The 16710-nt window shown below is 48.4% G+C and overlaps 1 protein-coding gene across 3 annotated transcripts in view; it reads left to right on the top strand.

The window, feature by feature from the left end:
- ACOX2 (acyl-CoA oxidase 2) overlaps positions 1–16710 on the top strand; it is a 53619-nt gene that overhangs the window by 14719 nt on the left and 22190 nt on the right. For all 3 annotated transcript variants that reach the window (XM_027863745.1, XM_027863746.1, XM_027863748.1), the window contains 6 exons: positions 6980–7099; positions 7317–7432; positions 8413–8585; positions 12926–13088; positions 14543–14733; positions 16162–16341. In XM_027863745.1, the coding sequence (XP_027719546.1) occupies positions 6980–7099; positions 7317–7432; positions 8413–8585; positions 12926–13088; positions 14543–14733; positions 16162–16341 (943 nt within the window). The remainder of the gene's footprint in view (positions 1–6979; positions 7100–7316; positions 7433–8412; positions 8586–12925; positions 13089–14542; positions 14734–16161; positions 16342–16710) is intronic.

The following is a 16710-nucleotide window of genomic DNA, read 5'->3' as shown; positions in this document are numbered from 1 at the left end:
CCTGAAGGGTCAGTGGGCCTCAGTCTTTCCTTCCTCTGCCACAGCGCAGCCCACGCTTTCTTTCTGTTCTTTCTATTTCTGTCTGTTGCCCCTGGGCCTCTGGTTCTTTACAATTCAACATTTGAGGTCTTTCCTCTCTACTAACAGACCCTCAATACCCCAGTTCCAAGCTAGCTCATGTTTGGGGCTTTATACTACAAGCACCAGAGTGTGACCAAGTCTCCTTTACTAATCTGAACACACTTCTGTGGCTCACATCCAATGGCCTTCACTCCTTTTGAATCGATCAAGGATTTTTCATATTTGGTCTAAAGTCTCTGATTCCTGATTGATTCTAGAGGTGTTTGGGCCTTATTCACACCGAGTTCACACCTCTGATGGACTCAATTGAGAAATCTGATCTCTTTGTAATTGCCAAGGTCAGGGTATGGAACACCCCTCTCCTGCCTTATATGCAAGAAAGGCATTTCTAGATGGGGGGTTAGGCAAAGCCTCTTGTAGAAGGTGACGCTGAAGCTGATCTTTGAAGAAATCCAGGGATTCTAGAAGACAGGTAAGGAGCGGGAGCATCCCAGGCACGGGGGTAGCCTGTGCAAAGGCATGAGCCCCGAGACACGGGAGGCATCTGAGAAGCCCAGTTTGGCAGGACGGCAGAGGGTTGGATGGGGAATAAGCCTAGAGAGATTCGACTCAACAAACATTTGTGAAGAGGCACGGGGCTGGGTGCTTGTGACTGGAAGACCACAACCAAACAACTCTGTCCCTCCAGGAGCTTAACGTTCCATCGAGGGGGAACAACGTGTACTTTACAGAGGAGGGCTGCAGATGAGAATATTTCTCTCAACTGCACCCCTCCGTTTCCTAAAGGGGGAAAAAATCTGGGTAGTTTATTCTTCCAAACATCAGCAATCCATAGGAACGCTACCAAGGCAGCCGGGAAGTCCACCTGTGGACACTAGGTGGCGGTCTTCCCCACACTTTCCAAGAAAACCAGCCGTTGGCCAAGGTTAAGGGTCTTAAGGATAGTACTTACCCCACCCCACCTCACCCCCCCCTTTTTTTTTGAGGCAATCAGGGTTAAGTGACTTGCCCAGGATCACATAGCTAGTAAGTGTCTGAGGCTAAATTTGAACTCGAGTCCTCCTGACTCCAGGGCCAGTGTTCTTCCACTGTGGTCCCATCAACGTGGGGACTTTACCCATCCCCACCATCTTGTCCCAAGTCTACCCCTCCCATAGATCTCCCATAGTTGATTTACTCACTCTTTCCTCAAGGCAGGTTGAATTTGATGCCCCATCTGGCCTTCCCTGTGTTATTTTGCCTCATCTGATCACAGATCAGATCACGGAAGGGAATTTAACCCCCTCCTCCCCACCCACCCCTTCTTAACTTCCCTGCTTGGGTGGATGGCACCACCATCCCTCCAATCCCCAGGTTCCCAACCCCACAAACCCAAAGAGTTGCCAAATTTTAACAAACGTTTGCAGAGAACTTCAGAAATATCTCATTTAACCCCCACAATTCCTACCCTGTAGGATAGGGGCCATTATTCCTCCATGGTTGAGAGTTGTGACTTGCCCAAGGTCACCCAGTTAGGGAGCATCCGAGGCAGGATCCAAAAGCAGGCCTCACTCCAAGTCCAGGGTGGACTCTTCATCTTTACCTCTCCATCATCTCTTTCCAGTCACAAGGCCCCCACCCTGGTTCAGGCCATTCCAATAGCCTGCTCAGTGGGGCCCCTGCATCCAATCTCTCCTCTCTCAGAACCACCCTGCACATGGCAGCCAGATGAGTCTGGCCACATGGCTCTCTGCCGCCAGGGTAAAACACAAACTCTTCTGTCTGGTTTTTAAAGCTCTTCCTTCTCCTCCTAAAGTCTGACTCCAGCCTTATTGCCCCCTCACTGGTGTACCAGCAAACTGGCCACCTGGAATGCCCTCCCTCAGCTCCACTTCAGACAAAGCCAAGCTTCCTTCAGAGCTCCACTCACGTGGCAAGGCTTCCCGCAGAAAGCTTTACCGATCTCCTCTGCTCTCAGGCCCTAATACCTTTCCCCCAGAAATTACTTTATATTTAACTTGTTAATTTCCTGCATACTTGTAGTTTACCTCCCATAGAATGTAAGCTCCTTGAAGGCAGGAGTCAATTTGTTTTTCTTTGAATCCCTGGCTCTTCCACAATGCCTGAGACATTTACTACATGTTTGATGAATGAGCAAACCCTCTCATTTTTACAGATAAGGAAACCGAGGCCAAAAAAGTCAGTTAATAAGTATTTATTAAGCACCTAGTATGTGCCAGGGACTGTGCTAAGTGCTGGAGTTACAAAGAAAGGCAAAAGACAGTCCCTGTCCTCGAAGAGCTTATAATCTAGTGGGGCAGACAAGCAAACAAATATATACAAACAAACTATATATAGGACTGTAGAAAATAATTAAGAGGGAAGGCACTAGAATAAAGAGAAATTGGGAAAGGCGTCCTGTAGAAGGTGGAATTTTAGTTGGAACTCAAAGCCAGTGACGTCAGAAGGCAGAGCAGAACGGGGAGAACATTCCAGACATGGGGGACAGCCAGAGAAAATGCCTGGAACCAAGAGCTGGAAGGTCTTGTTTGTGGAACATCCAGAAGGCCGGTGTACATTTTGGGGAGTAAGGTGTGAGAAGACTGGACAGGCAAGAGGAGGTTAGGTTAGAAAGGACTCTGAACGAAAAACCGGAGGATTTCATATTTGATCCTGGAGGTGACAGGAAGCCACTAGAGCTTTCTGAGTAGGAGGGTAGTATAGTCAGAGCAGTGCTTTGGGAAAATTGATCAGACAGCTGTGGAGAGATTGGAGGCAGCCCCCAGAGGCCACTGCCATCGTCCAGGCATAAGGTGGTGTGGGCCTGCACCACAGTGGGGGTGGGGGTGTCAGAGGAGAGAAGGGGGTGTATTCAAGAGAAGTTGCAAAGATAAAATCGATAGGCCTGGCACCAGATTAGATATTGGTGAGGGAGGGGGGATGAGAGATAGTGAGGAGTCCAGGATGACACCTAGACTGTTGGCCCAGGGAGGATGGTGGTACCCTCGATAGTAATAGGGAAGGAAAGGGTTAAGAAGTGTTTAGGGGAAAGATGAGTTCAGGTTTGGTTGTAATGAATCTAAGATGTTTACTGAACATCCAGCTCAAGATGTCTGAAAGGCAATTGGAGGTGCAAGCCTGGAGGTTAGCAGAGAAGTTAAGGCTGGATAGGAAGGTTTGAGAATCATCAGCATAAAGATGGTAATTAAATCCAAGAGAGCTGATGAGGTCAAGTGGTAGAGGGGGCAAAGAGGAGAGGGCCCAGAACAGAGTCATGTGGGACACCCACAGTTAGTGGGCAGGACCTGGAGGAGGATCCAGCAAAGGACACAGAGAAGGAGTGGTCAGAGAAGTAGGAGGAGGACCAGGGAGGGAGAGGAGAGAGAGAGAGAGAGAGAGAGAAGCATCTCAAGGAGTGAGTGAGCAACAGAGGCAAAGGCCACAGAAAGATGGAGGAGGATGAGGACCAAGAAAAGGTCAATTAAGAGATGGTCGATCTTTCTGGAGAGAGTGGTGCCAGGGGTATGGTGAGATCAGAAACCAAATTCTAGGGGGTCACAAAGGGAGAGACAGGGGCAGCACCTATCGTAAGCAGGCTTTTCAAAGAGTTTGGCCACAAAGGACAGAAGGGATAAGGGATGACAGCAGCGAAGGGAGGATGCTTTTTGAAGATGGGGGAGACGTGGGTGTTTGTAGGCCGTAGAGAAGGAACCAGTGGACAGGGAGAGACTGAAAACAAAAGAGTGGGAACGATGGAGCGGGCAATCTCATGGAGTAGGCAGAGATGGAATGGGATTCCTTGTGCAGGTAGAAGTAAAGAGACTTTGTAAGATCACCCAGGCAATAGTTAATAAGCTATGATTAGGATTGTAGAGAGGTAGTATATCATAATGCAAAGACTTTGGAGCCTGGAAGATTTGGGTTCAAGTCCTACCCCGATATATATTGGTTGTATGACCCTGCACAAGTCACTTAACTTCTATTTTTTAAAAAAAATATTTAGGGGGCAGCTAGGTGGCACAGTGGTCAGGAGGCCCTGAGGTCAGGAGGACCTGAGTTCAAATCCGGCCTCAGACCAAACACTTGGCACTTACTAGCTGTGTGACCCTGAGCAAGTCACTTAACCCCAATTGCCTTTAAAAAATATATATTTATTTTATTTTTAATTTAGGAAATAAGACAAGCATTTACATAATAGAGTAGAATGAAAAAAAGATGATTGTACATGAAACTGTAAATCTGTTATGTACAACTTGCTATTCCTTTTAAATATATAATAAAAATTATCATGCAAAAAAAAAAGATCACCCAGGCAAAACAGAGCTGGGATTCAAACCCAAGTTACCTGATTCCAAATCCAGTGCTTTTTCCAGGGCATCAGAAACACTCTTAGTGTTTCTGAACTAATCCTTGAAGGGAGCTAAATACCCTAAGGGGCAGAGGTGTGTGAGACAACTGGACAAATGTATGGCAGTGGGAAATCAAAACCCAAGTTTAGGCTACAAACTTTGTAAGGAGAGTACATGAAAGGAAGTAATATGAAATGTCTGGAAGAACTTTAAATGCCAGGCTTCCAGTTTGTATTTTATCCTTCTGGCTGTAATAGGGAGCCACTGAAGATTCCTGAGTAAGGGAGTGGTGTGTTCTGCCCTGAACCTTAAGAAAAGAATTTTGAAAAAAATTAAAAAAAAAAAAAAGAATTCTGGCAGCTTTGCAGAGGATGGTTCAGAGAAGGAAGAGATAGATCTAAACTCCAGGTCAATGGCAGTTATTCCTCCTCACAGAAAATAGCTTCAATGCCCTTTTTTAATGTGTACTGTTAGCTTTTTTTAAAGCCTTCAATCATTCTCCATTGTATTTTAGATTAAAGCCAAAGAATGAGTATGGTGACAGCAATTTACTCATGCACATTTCACTAGAAGATGGGAAATCTGGACTTTAAATATAGTAACATTCATAAGACAATAGGTTTCTAGCTGGGTGCACCATTTTCTTTCTTCTTCATTCTCTTAACTCTTTGTAGTCTGGTTTCTGGCCTCATTATCCAACTGATACTGCTCTTTCCAAAATCACTAACGATCTCTTCGTTTACAATCTATCCTCGTTTCTTAGTCCTCATCCTTCTTAACACCTGCAGCCCTTGACCCTGCAGATCAGCCTCTTCTCTTAATACTCTCTTCTCTCTAGGTTTTCATTTCTCCTGGTTTTCTGCCTGCCTGTGTGACCAGCCCTCAGTTTCCTTTGCTGGATCTTCATGCGTGTCGCTCCTATAAAGGCTCTGTCCTGGGCCCTCTCTCTCTGCATACGGTTTCCCTTGGTGATCTCATCAGCCCCCATGACTTGGATTATCATCTCTCTGCAAATGACCTTCAGATCTACCTGGCCTTTCCTAAACTCTCTCCCAACCCCCCACCTTGCTTCTCAGTTGCCTATTAGACATCTTGAAATAGATGTCCCATAGATAGCTTATATTTGACACGTCCAAAACGGAACTCATTATCTTTCTTGCAAAAACAAAAACAAAACCAAAACCAAAAACCCCTCACCTCTCCTTAACTTCCCTTTTGCTTTTGAAGGCACCATCACCCTCCATTCTCCATGCAGGCTCCCAACCTAGGAGTCTTCCGGGATCCTCACTATCTCGAAACCACCACCACCCCCATTTCCAAGCTGTTGCCAAGGCTTGTCGATTCCATCTTTACGATATCTCTGAAATATGCCCCCTTCTCTACTCTACATGGCCCTCACCCCGGTGCAGGCCCCCATCACCTCAGGCCTGGACTATGGCAATAGCTGTTGGGGATGGGGAGAGATCTGCCTGCCTCAAGTCTCTCCCCACTCCAGTCATCTCTCCACTCAGCCATCCGATGGGTCTTCCTAAAATTCAGGTCTGACTATATCATCTCCCAGCTCACTAAATTCCAATGGTTCTCTATTACCTCCAGAGTCAAACATAAACTCCTCCATTGGAGGAGTTTCAGACCTTCGGACCCATACTTTCCCATCTTCTTAGACCTGACTCCCCTCTACATACTCTTCCATCCAGTGGCATTGGCCTCCTGGCTGTTCTTCTCAGGTGACACCTCATCTCCAGACTCCAGGCATTTTCACCGTCCATCCCTCATGCCTGGAAGCATCTCCTTCCTCATTGCTGCCTCCTGGCTTCCCTGGCTTCCTTCAGGACCCACCTTTAGCCAGGAGACCCTCCCTAATTGTTGTGCCTTCCCAATGAGACCACCTCCAACTGGTCCTCTCTGTTTCCTACTAGGACATAATTGTTTGTATGTTGTCTTCCTTGAGGGCAGGAACTGTCTGTAGCTTTTCTTTTTATCCCTAAAGCTTAGCACAATGCCTGGTACATAGCAGATGCCTCATTTTACAGATGAGGAAACTGACGCCCAGAGAGGTGAAGTCACTTGAACGAGGCAGCATGATACAGTGGACAGAATTAAAACCTGGCTGCATATCTCACCTCAGAGACTTACTAGTTGTGTGACCCTGGAAAGTTATTTAATGTGTCTGAGCCTCAGTTAGCTCATCTGCAAAATGGGAACGACCATACCTAGAGTACTTAATTCCCAGGGTTATGGTGAGGAGCCAGGGAGCTAACGCGTGCGTGGGCTATATAAATGTCAAGTTGTTGCTGTGGTCCTTGCCCGAGGTCATAGAGCCCAAATTTGAACCCAGCTCCTTCACCAGCTCCATCAATTCTTGACCACTCCATTTGATTGAGTTTCATTCACCAACTAAGAGGGGCCTGAGCCTCTCCCTAGCTCCTGGACGAGCTCTCCTCCCACTGACTGACCCCCAGAGCCTCCATACAAGTGTCCATGCTTTTCTCCCAACCCCTCACCCAGGATGCTAACTATCCCAGACCCAAAATAGAAAGTTTAGGACTCATTTTTCCTCCATTCTACAGTGGGCAAGACAGCGACCCACGCTCTGATCCTGGCGCAGCTGTACTGCTCAGGAAGGTGCCACGGTATGCATGGCTTCTTCGTGCCCATCAGGAGCCTTCAAGACCACTCCCCTCTGCCAGGTAATGTTGGAGGTCCGAGCTGCTGCTCCATCCATCTCTGGGGTTGTCCAGGCCATGGAAGCCAGCTCACTGCTTCCAGAGGAAACAACGTTGGCCAATCACCTAACTACAAGGCCCCAACACAGAGCAAGCAGGTGGAGCCAGGTGGCTTTTTTTCATAAGGGGGGAGAGGGGGGGCATGGGTAGAAACTCTCTGTTGTCTGTTGCTCTTTTTCAGGAATAACTGTAGGAGACATCGGGCCCAAAATGAACTTTGAGCAAACAGACAACGGCTTCCTCCAGTTAGATCATGTGCGGATTCCCAGGGAAAACATGTTGAACCGTTTCTCCCAGGTAAAAAATAGTGAAGCCTGAAGGCCATAGTGCCTCTGATCTTCATCTTTAAGACTGATTTTGAGCAGACAGATTATAGCATCAGGAGGAGAGACCCTCGAATCTGAGGCTTGAAGGAAACTCAATCATTCGACCAGCATTGATTAGGCCCCTGCTGTATGCTGGACACTGGCCTAGGTGCTGGGGTCCCTGCCTTCAGAGAGCTTGCACTCTATTCGGAATGATGCGTTCCATGGAATACCTTTAGTAGCATCAATCCTCCATCCCTTTTTACGGCTGTTTCCAAAAATCAGGTCACCCTTCTGAGGGGTCAGGAGGTCCACACAGTAGGTGCTTAATAAGTACTTCCTGACTTGGCTTTGTCTTTGTTTCTCTAGCATGACTGTCAGTCATGCAGTAGGCCCATTATAAATGCTTGCTGAATTTCTTTAAGAGCCCAGTAGGAATTTTAAACAGGGTTTCAGTAATGGTCACATTACTGAGGTCTCCCAAGGAATGAAGGACAGCAATCATTTGAATGCATAAATGGGATGGGTCTGCTTGCTTAAAAAAATAAGTTTACTGCTTCATAGTCATGTCTCTGCTTCATCTCCCCAGAAGAATATAAGCTCCCTGAAAGCAGGGAAAACAGAGAGGCCCTGCAATCGAATTCTGGCTCGGGTTCCGTACTGCCTCTGTAACTTTGGGCAAGTCACTAGACATCCCTGAGCCTGGGTTTCCCCGTCCACAGAATGAGGGCATTGCACCGATGGTACTCTCAGATCCTTTCCAGTTCTGACCCTAGAGAAGAAGAAACAGGAGGCAGAGGGGAACGTGTGCTTTGGTCTCACCATCTGGAGAAATAGTGGCTTGAATTCAGGGCCCTCACGGCCCTGATGCCCTCAGATTCTGTGCAGGTGCGGGAGGGGGACAGACTTTCTCCTCTCTCGCTCCCGAGCCTCGGTGCCCTGGTCTACGAGTTCTCTCCATCTCGCACCCAGGTGTTACCAGACGGTACCTACGTGACGCAGGGCACCCCCCAGAGCAACTACCTTGCCATGATCGTGGTCCGGGTCCACCTGCTGGCCAGCGAGTTCATCCCTCCCCTGATGAAGGCGTGCATCATTGCCACCCGCTACTCAGTCGTCCGGCGCCAGTCCAAGATCAAGCCCAGGTATGGGGGTAGTGTTCCTGCCTGTCCTCCCTCCAGCCCCCTCCCACGTCTTCACTTTTACTGCCTCCAAGAGCTGGCTGTAAACAGGAGGGTCACAAAATCATAGATCTTGACTGGTCAGCGGCTATCTAGTTCATTTTACAATCAAGGAAACTGAGGAGGCCAAGGGAGGATATGTGACTTTCTCAAGTCACACAGGCACACGGGGCATAAAAAGCCGAGGCAGGATTTGAACTCGGGACCTCTGACTCCAAACAAGTGTTATTTATTTCCACTGTTACACAGTGCCTCTCTTATCAGAATCTGCCTAAACTGGGCCATTTTGTGAATTACTAGAAGGTAGGCTAGACCTCCCCTCACCCTTCCACATGGATTCTGTTGGTAGAACTGAGCTCTTCTAGGGTGGGGCCAGGGGGCTAGGAAGGGGTGTCAGACTGCCAAACAGATCATCATTCTTTATTTTAATCAGTCACCTTCCACCTCCTCTCACCTTCCATTGGCCTATCATGCAATCAACAAGCATTTATTAGACGCCTGCAAGAATTAAGCAAGTTGGGGCCGCTAGGTGGTGCAGTGGATAGAGCACCGGCCCTGAAGTCAGGAGGACCTGAGTTCAAATCCGGCCTCAGACCAAACACTTGACACTTACTAGCTGTGTGACCCTGGGCAAGTCACTTAATCCCAACTGCCAAAAAAAAAAGAAAAAAAAGAATTAAGCAGGTTTATAAGCCAGCTGTGCTCCCTGATCCTAAAGCAATGAATTTAGGGGGATGGAAGGAAAGAGGAAAAAGATCTAGCTGTGGCTTCCCACCTACCCATCCCCAAGTGCCCCAAAGGCATCCCCAAGTCTGAGTTCACTCCCTGAGCAAAGCAGATCCGTCTTTGCCAGCTTCCTTCTTCTCTGGCACATGGAAGCCTTGTCCTCTGGCCTTGATATTTAGACCAAAGTGTGGGGGCAGAAGAAGAGAGCAGAAGAAAAATTTCTGGCCCAAAGTGGGGACAGAGGAGAGAATATTGATGATAATGTCCTGAGGTTCAATGGAAACTGTGCACCTCCCAGACCCCTGTGGACAGCTATGTGGTCAGTCCCATCCTGAGAAAGAGCCTTCTCCCCCTGTTAGTGGAGGGTACATTAAGCCGTTCTGTGGCAAAAGAGCTTCCCTACCAACTGCTACATTTTGTATAAGGGCCTAAGCATCCCTAGAATGGGTTTTACATTAAGAACGTGTTCCAGGATGGGAGGGGAAGGAAAGAAAAACAGCAATGCCTTTGGGATTTAAATGCCCATTTCTCATCATAACTGATCTGAATCCTAATGCCACGTTCCTCCTGCTACACTAACTGGCAGGAAGGGAGAAGCGTGCCATCTACATCTGGGTTTAACAAATGGTTCCCAAGAAACTAATGGGCCTGCCATTTTTGCCAGGCGACCCAGCTGCTTCTTGCTGGTAATCTGCTCCTTCCTTTGAATGGTTCTGCTCAGCTCAGCAGTTTTGAGCTTTAGAGGAGGAGGCTGAGAAAGGCTGGGAGAAGCAGCTGGTCCCTGGAAGCCCAGGTTAACGAGGGGAGAGACGGGGCAGAGGTGGGGTGTTGTTTGCTACAGGGAAGAGCAGGCTTAGGAGTTAGCATCAGCTCAGTAAGCAGGGCACACAGAGGCTCCTGAGCCTCCTACATCAACAGGAAGCAGGAGGACAGAACGATGTGTGATGCAAAGTTTAAGCAAATGGGGATTGATAGGAAGATCTACAGGAACCCCAGTAGCTCCTTCAATCAATAGACATTGGTTATTTGTGGATAATAATGTACTTCCTTCAGGAGGTAAGGAGCTAACTGTCAGCTCCTGGAGGGCAAGGACAGTTTCATTCCCAACACCTGGCAAAGTGCCCGGCATGTAGTAGTCACTTAATAAATGCTTGTAGATTGATTGATTGAACAGCAGGGCAAAGCAAGTGGACAAGCAGATTTGAGCCACAAGAGAGGACCTTCGGACACTGAACTTCCGTGATCCCAGAAAGAACACCCCAAGTTTAGGAGATCATTGAGAGGCCTGGGATGAGGTGGCTGGAGCCCATGGGGGGAAAGGGAAACAGCAGATCCTGATGGCTCCCAAAACCCCTCCTCCTTTGCCCATTCTCTGCCCTTTCTTCTCTGCACTTGACCCTACTGGTCTGAGAATAGATGGCACGCCTAAAAGGAGATCTCTGTGAAAGAAAAAACAATATCCGTCGTATGTATATTATGGAACAGGGACTATAAAACACATCCATGTTCTACAAGCCAGATTTCAACAAGGTGGGTTGTAGGATTCGGACCAATGTTTCGGGTTTTTTCTTTATAAAGGGGAATTGCTTTCAGAGGCTAGAGTTACCTGCAGATGTTAATACATATTTTACCCTTTCTTTCCAAAACTTCATCTCTGACTCTAAAGAGCCATTTCCAAAATTGGTGTAGTAACAGTATAGCATCTGTGTCCTAATATGTGAGCCTTACCAGCGAGGCAAGTGTTTGATCTAGAAACTCTCCCATCAGATGATGTGGTCCAGGAGGAATTGGGGGAGGGGGGGCAGAGCAGAGAGATTCCAGTCTTTCTGGAATGCACACTGTCCTTGGTGCTGAGGACCAGGGTTCAGAGCCTCGATCTGCTACTTATGGTTTGTGTGACCTCGACCTCGACCTTGGGCATGCTATTTCCTCTTTGGGCCCCAGTTTCCTCATCTGTACAATGGGGGTGTTTGACCGGATGACCTCCAAGTTCCCACTCTAACCCTATGATCTGTGACCGATATGGTATGAATAATAATACTTATTATCAAATGCCTCAAATCTTCTGGAGTGGAAGTCATACGTCCACCAATGAAAAACCAACCACTTTCCTCAGTCTTGGTTTTACAAGCCCTTGAGAAAGGTGGGTCTGTATCTATTTACAAAGTGGTTGAATAAAAACTAGTGGAGCTAGGAGGGAGTATCTCAGCTGAGTCCCCGTTCCAGAGCTGGAAGGCACCTCAAAGGTCACCTCGGCCAACCCCCCCATTTTACACATGAGGAAACTAGGGCCCAGCGAGGGCAAGTGTTTGCCTGCAGTCAAACACATTATAAATGGCGGAGCCAGAGCCTGAACTCAGGCTAGTTAGTCAAGAAAGCACATCTCAGCCAGGTGTGGTGGCACACACGTGTGATTCCTGCCACTGGGGGAGGTTGGGGCTGATGGATCACTTGAGTCTGGGGGCTTGGAGCTGCAGTGGGCTAAGTCGATTTGGGGTCTGTACCAAGTACAGCAGAGAGTTGGCCCTAAGGTAGGAAGGGGCCATGCTGTGCTGGGTAAAAATCATCGAGTCTCTTCTCCTCTCTGGGTCTCAGCTTGCTTATCTAAGGGGCTTGGGCTACAGGAAACCCAAGGCCCCTCCTGGCTGTCATGGCCATTAGCCTCCTTTTCTCCCTGTTGGTTTTGTGTCCCATCATCTGGGGTTCACAGAGCGGCAAAATTCACATGTAACGGTTTGTTCTATGACAGCAGAAGGATGTGGCGTGAGGGACGTGAGTTCCATTTTGCCGCTGCTATTTATCCTTTGTTCTCAAAGAGGACCGTGACATCAGGGAGGTGATGCCAGGGCATGCAAGTGAATTGGATTTGAGTGAGGCAGGGCTGTGCAAAGTCACCAGCCTCCCTTTCTCCTCCAGAGCTGTCTGGTCCAGTGGCAGGATACGGATCAGGACGACTGGAGATGGCCCAGGATGCAGCGGAGGACCTTGGCCTTTTCAAGCTAAGGTTTTTAACAGGTCTCAGTCTGACTGTAGAAAAGCCGAGGCCCAGGGAACTCCAGCTCATGACTTGAGGTTACAAAACAGGTTAGCGAATTATTTTAGTTGCTTTTAACTAGTCAGCCGTGGCCCAGAGAAAACCTGCTCCGCTGGGGGTCAGAAGACCCAGATTTGCAATGCTGGCTCTACCACTTACATGCCACATGTGTGACGTTGGGCCAACACAACCCCTCTAGACGTAGATATCCTCAAAGACTTAGAGGACTGGCCCAGGCAAGCTCTCAGGCCTTCCAGATCTCAAGTCCTCTGTTCTATGCCTGGTGTCATGGTGCTTTTTGAGAACAAAGTACAAACAACAACAATGAGCCAGGTAGCCAGGTTCCCTAAGCATCTGTGTTAGGAGCCAGAAGGAGATTTCATTATTGCACAAAACCAAGCCCCACACTGGGCTTTCCAGGACTGGCACCCTGAGAAGTGACTACGGGTACTAAGCCTCAGTCACAAGGGCCCCAGCTTCATAAGCTGTTATATAATCTCTCCTTCTCTCTCTTGGCTTTCCCCTCCTCCTCTCATTCTCTCAGCGAGCCAGAGGTGAAAATCCTCGACTATCAGACTCAGCAAGAAAAGCTGTTTCCCCAGCTGGCCAAGGCCTATGCCTTCCATTTCACAGATAAAAGCATCAATGAATTCTTCAAAAAATCCTACCAAGAGATACTCAGTGGAAATGCCACCAGCCTGCCAGAGGTAATGGGGTGGGGAACCCTGACTTTGGGAATATCCCTGTAGGCTGTTCCCTTCTTCCACACAGGCCTAGCCTCAGAAGGCTCTCCCCTCTGCTTCCAGCTCAGGCCATCTCCCAGGAGAGTAAGGCACAGCTTCTCGAAGGCCAAGTTATTACAGACCATGTGCTCATGTTCACCATGCTTCCCAGACATGGCTCGAGGCTCCTTCCAGCTCTCTCCCCATCATCTCCTGTTCTCTGGGTCTCCAGCCCCACTTCCTCTCTCTGTCTCTTTCTTTCACTGAGGCCACAAAGGAAGACAAAACACTGTCCTCTCCTGCCCTCAAGGAGCTCACAGCTTTAGAACAAAATGGTCCCTGGCCAGATTGATCTGGAGGCTCCAATGGCAGTGCACACAAGGACTGGTGAGAGCTTGGAGTAGAGTGGTCATCTGTGGGCAAAGAAGAACAGAGGGAGGGACAGGACAGTACAGTGGAGGCAGGCAGATCTCATAGGGTCTTGCTTCTAGACAACAGTAACTCATTCCCCAGGTGGCTTGGTTAGGGAGCCCCCATCATTCATGTCTTTGCCAAGAATTAAGAAGTTACTGATTATAATGGGTTTATCAAATCCCAACTCTGCCACTTACAACACATTTGACCTCAGGCAAACAGCCTCACTGCTTGAAATGCCAAACAAAGAAGGTCATGCTTTTTCCTAGAGACAACGAGGACTCACTGCGGTTTTTGGACCAGAGGAGTGACAGGACTCAAACCTGTGCCTTAGGAATATATATTTGGTGGAATGGGAAGATGGACGGGGGATGGGGAAAGGCCACCGGCAAAGAGACCGGTTCAGAGGCCATGGCCATAGTACAGACAAGAGGTGGTAGCAGCCCAAACCACAGTAGTCGTCCTCTCGATGGAAAGGAGACAAAAATTAGAACCACTGTAGGGGGTGAGCTGACAAGGCGTTAGTCCTTCCCTAACCACACCTGCCAGGATGCCAAGGAAGAGGTAGCAGTAAGCGCATCTGTGACCTGTGCACCCCCAGGTGCCCAAGGAATCCCCAGAGTCATGAACTAAGCTCGGCATTCTTCTGAATCCCATAACGCTCAGTGTCTCAGTGATGGCCATCGCCACCTGGTGACCCAGGGAGCCACGGCAACTCATTCCCCAGTCCACTTGGTTAGCGAGCCCCCATAATTCATGTCTTTGCCAAGAATTAAGAAGTTACTGATTATAATGGGTTTATCCAAGGCAGTGTTGCTCCTTTTCATTTTAGATATACTCGCTTTGGGGTTTTGCCATGGTTATCAAGAGTAATTGTATTTTGCCTCCCCAGAAGAAGCAATGTTTGGACAGAAAAGTTGAATTTAAGAGTTTTCTCTCCTCCCCATTCTCCCTCTCACTGCACCCCCCCACCCTCCCTGAACTCATTCCTCCCCTTACTAAGTCTTGTCTGTTTATCTTCACAGCTTCATGCATTCAGTGCAGGAATGAAGGCCATGCTGTCAGACCACAGCATCTTGGGGGCTGAGGTCTGTCGGAGGGCCTGCGGTGGGCATGGCTACTCCCTGCTGAGTGGACTGCCCTCCCTGGTCACAAAAGTAACAGCTTCTTGTACCTATGAAGGAGAAAACACAGTGCTGTACTTGCAGACAGCCAGGTATGTCTGAAACATGTTCACAGGCCTATTACCCCTGGAACTGGACATCTCTGGCCACCTTCCCAGGAACCTCTCCAAAATGTATCCCTGAATTAAAAGGGAACCCCCCCCCCAAACAGTTGTGACTGCGACTCCACAGAATCATAGATTTCAGAACTGGAAGGGGCCCTGGAGATAATCTATTCTAATCCTTTCATTTATAGATGAAAAAACTGAGGCTCCAAAGAGGATGAATAAGTGATTTTCTGAAGCTTACATCGAGTTGAGTGATTTAGAGCAGGAAGAAATCCTAGTCAGTTTATCTCTTTTGACATGTGGGAAAACTCAGGTCCAGAGAGGGGAAGCACCCTGCCCACGGTCACCCTGACCCACAGTGGTCAGAGCCAGGATTTGAACCCAGGTCTTTCCAGGGCACCATGCTGCTGATGGATGATGTTCAGCTGGCACAGAGCTCCTCTGTTCTCATCGGTCTGATGCTAGCTGGGCTGCAGCAGCATGCGCATCTATTGACATTGGACGCCATGTTGTTTCCCATCTGGAGGGTCACTGAGGGACCTGGGCACAGGCTCAGCATCACAGACCTCAGGAACAGTGACCAGACAGTCTTGGCCAGACCCAGCTTCCCCCTTTTGCTTCAGGACATGTGCAATTCGAGCTCACAAATTCACTTGGATTTGAGGGAGGCTTGATCCCAATTTTACAAGTTTTTGCAAATGCAATTTTATTCTTTCCTGCTTCAAGATAGAGACAGCATAGCTGGTCCACGTGAAAGAGATCTGGGGGGCTTCCATCAACAGTCTAACACAACAGCCAGAAGATCTCGTCTGGGTGGTCTCAGACTACATTAATGGAAGCCCAGCCAACAGAATCAGACAAGGGTCGATCTCAGTGGGCTTTGCTCGGGTCAGAGCTCATCCGGAATGTTGTGTTCAAGTCTGGGCACAACATTTTACCAAATGAGTCACATGCAGAGGAGGATGGCCAAGATGGCTGTCATATTATAAGAGCTAACATTTGTAAAGCACTTCAGAGTTTACCGAAAACTTTACAAATGTTATCTCATTTGATCCTCACGACAGTCCTGGGGGGTTGGATCCCTTCTCCCATTTTTCAGATAAGGAAAGTGAGGGAGGTTTTTAGCCTGGAGGAGAAAAGCTCTAACGGCACAGTCCCTGTCTTTAAGTATGTGGTAGAGGAATTAGGCTATATCTGGGGGCTCACACTGTATTTAACATCAGAAGTGAGCAATGGCAACTCTGCCCGACCAGGTGGGGAACTGGGAAGAGATCCAGAGCTCTCTTTGGCTCTTGGCCTTCAGTTGTATTTCTAGAGAATCTTAAGAGGCCCATCCAAAGGGACGCTCCCAGATGCAAGCCAGACGGGTGCTGAGTGCCTAACAGGAACCTACTCACTTGACATTTCCTTCAGGTATCTGGTAAAGAGCTACCTACAGGTTCAATCTTCCCAAGGCTCTCTGTTGCAGACGACCCTTCCTCAGACCATTCAGTATCTCACTTCAACTCGGACAGACAGGTGTCCGGCGCAGAAGACAGCGGACTTCCTTAGCCCAGCCCTCTACACTGAAGCCTATGCACATGTGGCAGTCAGGTAAGTAAGATGCAGAAGACTCTCGTCACACTTAAGGAGACAGATGCCCTTTCCTTCTCCTTTCATCGTGCAAATCTTTCCCTTCAAAATGACCGAGGCTCCCTTTGGGTTGGACCAATCAGGAGAAGTACATCCATGAAGAGAGAAGGGAAAGGGAGAGGGAGAGGGGAAACAGAAGCGGAGGAGGGGAGGAGAAAAAGAGACAGAGAGAGAGGCAGAGAAAGGAGAAAGGGAGGCAGAGAGAGGGAGAGAGACAGAAAGAGAAAAAGAGGAAGTAGGGAAGAGAGAGAGACAGAGAGAAAGAGGCAGAGAGACAGAGAGAAGAGAGAGAGAGAGAGAGAGAGAGAGAGAGAGAGAGAGAGAGAGAGA

Source organism: Vombatus ursinus, unplaced genomic scaffold, assembly GCF_900497805.2.
Source record: "Vombatus ursinus unplaced genomic scaffold, bare-nosed wombat genome assembly UNPS02014773.1, whole genome shotgun sequence".
Classification (NCBI taxonomy): Eukaryota; Metazoa; Chordata; class Mammalia; order Diprotodontia; family Vombatidae; genus Vombatus; species Vombatus ursinus.
Note: the sequence above shows the minus strand (reverse complement) of the source record. Positions and strands in the feature narration are given on the sequence as shown.